The sequence below is a fragment of the Mchenga conophoros genome, linkage group LG19 (assembly GCF_057382185.1).
Source record: "Mchenga conophoros isolate Kocher_MC1m ecotype Shallow Benthic linkage group LG19, M_conophoros_male_GT1.1, whole genome shotgun sequence".
Taxonomy (NCBI): Eukaryota; Metazoa; Chordata; class Actinopteri; order Cichliformes; family Cichlidae; genus Mchenga; species Mchenga conophoros.
Window position 1 is genome coordinate 26,971,475 of NC_140544.1, and position 5,684 is coordinate 26,977,158.

At 42.1% G+C, this 5,684-nt stretch overlaps 1 protein-coding gene across 1 annotated transcript; it reads left to right on the forward strand.

Moving 5' to 3' along the window:
* Window positions 1–2,471: 2,471 nt before the first annotated feature.
* Window positions 2,472–5,357, forward strand: htr1b (5-hydroxytryptamine (serotonin) receptor 1B). The gene has a single exon (XM_085257784.1). It carries the CDS (start codon window positions 2,876–2,878, stop codon window positions 4,007–4,009), a length of 1,134 nt encoding a protein of 377 aa, XP_085113910.1. The 5' UTR covers window positions 2,472–2,875; the 3' UTR covers window positions 4,010–5,357.
* Window positions 5,358–5,684: the final 327 nt, after the last annotated feature.

The window sequence follows — 5,684 nt, forward strand, 5'->3', positions numbered from 1 at the left end:
CTTGTGTGTGTGTGTGTGTGTGTGTGTGTGTGTGTGTGTGTGTGTGTGTGTGTGTGTGTGTGTGTGTGTGTGTGTGTGTGTGTGTGTGTGTGTGTGTGTGTGTGTTAAAGTACAGTTTATGTATTTCCAGACCTGACTGAAAAGCTCTGATATGATGCTCTAAATGAGAGCATGAAGTTCACAGCCTCACATGCAGCAGTGACTCTGTGCCAATATCAATGACAGCTACTTTCACACATCAGAAGTGTCAAAAGAGGAAGTGCTTAATGTGTGTGAACTCTTCACCCTTCATCTTGCATCCATGAATTGAAAATTAGCATCGCCACAATGTGAAAAATCAGCGTAAATACTTGATGTCACAAGTCCTCGTAAATACTAGAAAACAGTGTGCAGATACCTTTATTTATACAGCACTTTAAAAACATGGTTTTTGAAGCTATTTGATTGAGAAGCAAAATCAGGATGCTCAGAGGCTGAATAAAATAATAATTAAAAAAATGTTCTGTGGTTGAATAATTCAGCTGGTAAAAATGGAACTTCTTGGGGGGGAAAGCTTTAACCGGACATTCAAGGTCTTGTTTGTCAGCTTGGATGAGTGCCTCATCCACATGCAGTTTAAATGGTCCATCCAAGTGGGGTGCAAACAAAACAGAAGCACAGCACAACAGTGATTTGATGCTAACAGAAGCTGGCTGTAAAGTAGACAAAGTCAATTTTGCTCTTTTTGCTGGCTTTTAGCAAATCAGTCAAAAGATGATGCCATAGTCAAAACCTTGTTGGAAAAATAATGCTAATAACAAACTACAAGCTCCTTTATAGTGGTAGAAACAGGGAACTACTTGATGGCTAACACCTTGGCATCAACAGGTCTCGCATGACTTTGGCTCACAACCTTACCAAGAGATGACATGTTATGTTATTTTGCAAGATTTAGCTATTCGTAAAAACACAAAACACAAATGTGGTAAAGATGATCTTTCTAGGCACTACTATATACCAGCACGTCATCCAAAAAATCAGCACAACGTTGCAGCTCATTAATAACCATATTTAAAAGTCACTGAAATGTAGCCAGTGCATTTGGCACCAAATCCAATGATGGTATGCTTACAGTCTATAAGGACTTAATGGGACTTGGCAGTGCTCCTTTAATAGATCAGACTTCCTCTTATACTGCGGTGCACCAGCTTGGTCAATATGGTCTCCAAGGCGAGGCCATGGGTAAGAATCGGACTTACTTTAAATCTTTGTTGAATTGGATTTTGGATCATCTACATCAATATCATGTTTGATCAAAGTTGTTTTAGAAGTTCTGTCCCTAAACAAAGATGGACAACTTCAAATGTAACCAGTGCATAAAACTCCAATATGGTTGGTTAAATGAGAGCATTTTGCACACTAACTGACTTGGCGCATTGAATTATTAACATTCAATACTAATGACTTAAGATTTATTCATACTTCTAATGGTTCATTAATTACCTATAGTTGTATGCTTTACAAAGTTGGATGTTAAAAGTTGGTGTGGTGACAACAGCACATTTTGTCTTTTGTAATCCAAGATGTTTCTTTATATATATATATATATATATATATATATATATATATATATATATATATATATATATATATATATATATATAAAAAAACACCCAGCACGCCCCTGCGGGCGGTTTATCCTTCAAGCTCGGGTCCTCTACCAGAGGCCTGGGAGCTTGAGGGTCCTGCGCAGTATCTTAGCTGTTCCCAGGACTGCGCTCTTCTGGACAGAGATCTCCGATGTTGTTCCCGGGATCTGCTGGAGCCACTCGCCTATCTTGGGAGTCACCGCACCTAGTGCTCCGATTACCACGGGGACCACCGTTACCTTCACCCTCCACATCCTCTCGAGCTCTTCTCTGAGCCCTTGGTATTTCTCCAGCTTCTCGTGTTCCTTCTTCCTGATATTGCTGTCATTCGGAACCGCTACATCGATCACTACGGCCGTCTGCTTCTGTTTGTCTACCACCACTATGTCCGGTTGGTTAGCCACCACCATTTTGTCCGTCTGTATCTGGAAGTCCCACAGGATCTTAGCTCGGTCATTCTCCACCACCCTTGGGGGCATCTCCCATTTTGACCTCGGGACTTCCAGGTTATACTCCGCACAGATGTTCCTGTACACTATGCCGGCCACTTGGTTATGGCGTTCCATGTATGCCTTGCCTGCTAGCATCTTGCACCCTATATATATATATATATATATATATATATATATATATATATATATATATATATATATATATATATATATATACATATATATCTGGAAGGGTATGTGGCAAATGGGAAACACTGGGCACTATGACCCAGAAGGCAGTCTACTCTTCAGAGAGAGAGAGAGAGAGAGCTGTGATCAGTGGCGCTTGTTTGATGTCAGAGTCTGTATAAAATCGAGACTCGGGGTTGGCTCAGCATTCAACCACAAGGGGCCTGCAAAGGCATAGCTCTCGAGAACCTCTGCCCTACATGTGGATTATTTGTGACATCCTCCCAGATGTTGGGTTATCAGGGCGCACTGCTCAACATTTATGCACAATACTTTTTATTTGTTGCGTGCTTCCACAGTTAGGAAGTTTTCTTTTCATGGCTAAAACCCGGAGAAGTTTTCATTTCTGCGATGAATGGATACTTGCCTCCATATTTCGACATCTGCGCATTAAAATCTGATGTAAGATGAAAAAATGAAGAAGAAAAGAGTGAGTTTTTCTGTTTCCACTGTGCCACTACTCTGAACGCATGGCACGGATGAGGCAACGCTAACGACGAGAGAAAGCTCATTCAATGCCAGACATCAGAGGGTGCAAATAAAATATGATAAAAGTGACTAAAAGTTATGGAGCTCTCGGGTCAAGTCGAGCCAACTCAGCCGGTCAACACCACAAACGACAGTCTTACTACAAATTCATCCATTGTGGATGAGAGCGCAGAGAGTCTCGCCTATCAGATCAGCTTGGCTGTGATTCTCTCGATTATCACACTCGCCACCACTTTATCCAATGCCTTTGTCATCGCAACGATTTCCCAGTCGAAGAAGCTGCAAACTCCCGCAAACTTTCTGATCGCCTCTCTGGCCGTCACTGACCTGCTGGTGTCTATCCTAGTGATGCCCATCTGCGTCCTGTACACCGTGATCCACACTTGGACGCTCGGACAAATAGTTTGCGACATCTGGCTCTCCTCGGACATAACGTGTTGCACTGCGTCCATCCTCCATCTGTGCGTAATCGCTTTGGATAGGTACTGGGCCATCACTGACGCAGTGGAGTACTCTAAAAAGCGCACAACGGGAAGAGCGGCAGGGATGGTGGCCACAGCCTGGGTCATCGCCATCTCCATCTCCCTCCCGCCTCTCTTCTGGAGACAGGTGAAAGCGGATGAATTAACAAGCTGTAGCGTCAACACAGATCACATTTTCTACACCATTTACTCCACTTTTGGGGCTTTCTACATCCCAACCTTGCTCCTCATTGTCCTCTACGGACGGATATACGTGGAGGCTCGGAAAAGGATCCTGAAGCAGTCCCCGAAGAAGGTTGGGAAGAGACTAACATCGGCTCACCTGGTCTCCAACTCCCCTGGGTCCGCGGCGTCCACTAGCTCTCTGCAGTGCGGGAGACACGACGCTCCGTCCAGCGACACCGGGTCTTCAACGAGCGAGAACCAGGTGAAAGTGACGTTGTCCGATGCGGTTTTGGAGAAAAAGAGAATTTCAGCAGCAAGAGAACGAAAAGCGACGAAGACTCTGGGGATAATCCTCGGCGCTTATATTATTTGCTGGCTTCCGTTTTTCATCTACACGTTGCTGGTGGCAACATGTGACACATGTTTTAACCCCGAGTTATTTGACTTTTTCACCTGGCTGGGATATCTCAATTCCCTCATCAACCCGATCATATACACCATGTCAAACGAGGACTTCAAAAAAGCTTTTCACAAACTCACGCGCTTCAGATGTTGCAGGCTGTGAGCTGCAGCACCTCCGGTTACTGACAACTTTTGTTTATGTGTCTATTTTCTTATATGAACTTCTGAAACAAGAATCCTTCAAATAATAAGCTCTCTGTGACTCACAGGCATTATGAGGATGTGAAAATGGGACTTTTTTCATTTGAATCGGGATGGAGATGAAAAAAAATGCCAGTTTTATTGAACAAAAAAAGAAAAAGTGGTGAGAAATTGTTCTACATAAAAGGCATAGTTGTAAAAAAATATTTCCATTATCTAAATACATTAAAAAAAATTCTAATTCAATGAAGCCATGATGAGGAGAAATGCCAATTTAGAAAAAAGTAAAAAAAAAAAAAAAAAGAAGCTTGTTTTTATTTACAAAAGACCTGATTTAGTATTTAATACAAAGAGAAATCATTTGTGAAGATAGGCATTTTGCACATTGAGGGTGGTGGTGGGAAACTTCTAATTTTTTTGACACTGCTTCACTTTAACCTTTCACATATCAGTTAAGTGATGGATTATTCTGTGTGGATTCCTATTTGGCTGGTAAAGTATGTTAATGCAGTGCATAGCACTTACTCCCATGATGCCTGACCCATTAATGTGAATAAGCAGCAGAAATCAGGAGCAACAGACATGATTTTGAATTCATAAATACCTTTTGGATAAATGACCCTGGATAATTTTTTTTGGGATTATGTGAATACCTGAAAGCAAGGTTGCCGGTTCAGTTATATGTCTATGTATGCTGAAAATAACCATAGGTTTATATTTTGATCATAGTCTTGGGCCGCTCGATGCTGTGGTTATCTTTGTTTAGAAAGGCACACCCATGCAGTTGAAAGGAAGAGTGAGAAGTCTGCTTTCCTTCTGGGGCTTTAAGAAAAGCTTCATCTGCAGCTGATATTAATGCAGCAAAGCTGATGATCACTCATAATAAATTCAATTCTGCTGAACAAACTTAATCTTGTTTAACTGTGCATGGGTGGGCCTGTTTTCTGCCACATTCAGTCTGTTTCTTCAGTATGTCCTGTTCGTGTGTCACATGGTTTCCCCATCTTATGGCCGCATAGAGTGATCTGAATTGTAGAATCTGGCTTGCAGAGCTACATAAAAAATGCTGAAGATCTGCCAGCATAAAATGAAAACAAAGTTTGTTGCTCTAGTATTTGTTCTCATTCAGAGGCGCTGTGTAATAAAGGCTTTCAAATATTTGTCTTTGAGTAAGAGCTTTAATGCAGTTCTTAGTAAAGATGAGCCATGCTGGTCCTTTCATTTGTGTTTTGCCATGTTTATATTGTGGCAGATGACTTGCAGTTTTCTCCCTGTTGTGAGGTGTTACCTTGAAATCTAATGAGAGATTAGAGTCACGGCCAGAAAACATTATGATGACATCAAAATTGAAATCCAACAACCTCTCGAGGCACTCGGAGATGTGGGAAAGCATTAAACAGCGCGGATCAATGTGGACAAGAGGGTGTCGTTTCGCATCACTTCCTCCTCATGTTTTAAGGTTGCGCTGCAGCTCGCTGCTGTTTGATCTCCTCACCATCTCCCTGCCCTTCCTCTGCCGCCTTCCTGCAGGAGAACAAGTCTTTGCTTTCATAGTTCAATAAGTCATGACAGCGAGCGCAAGTGATGCTATTCTAGTGTACTTCACGTATGCAGAAAGGGGCACTCATGTTGTCAGG

What these genes read in the sequence shown, in the direction of transcription:
- htr1b (XM_085257784.1), top strand. Translation starts at nt 2,876, where the DNA reads ATGGAGCTCTCGGGTCAAGTCGAGCCAACTCAGCCGGTCAACACCACA.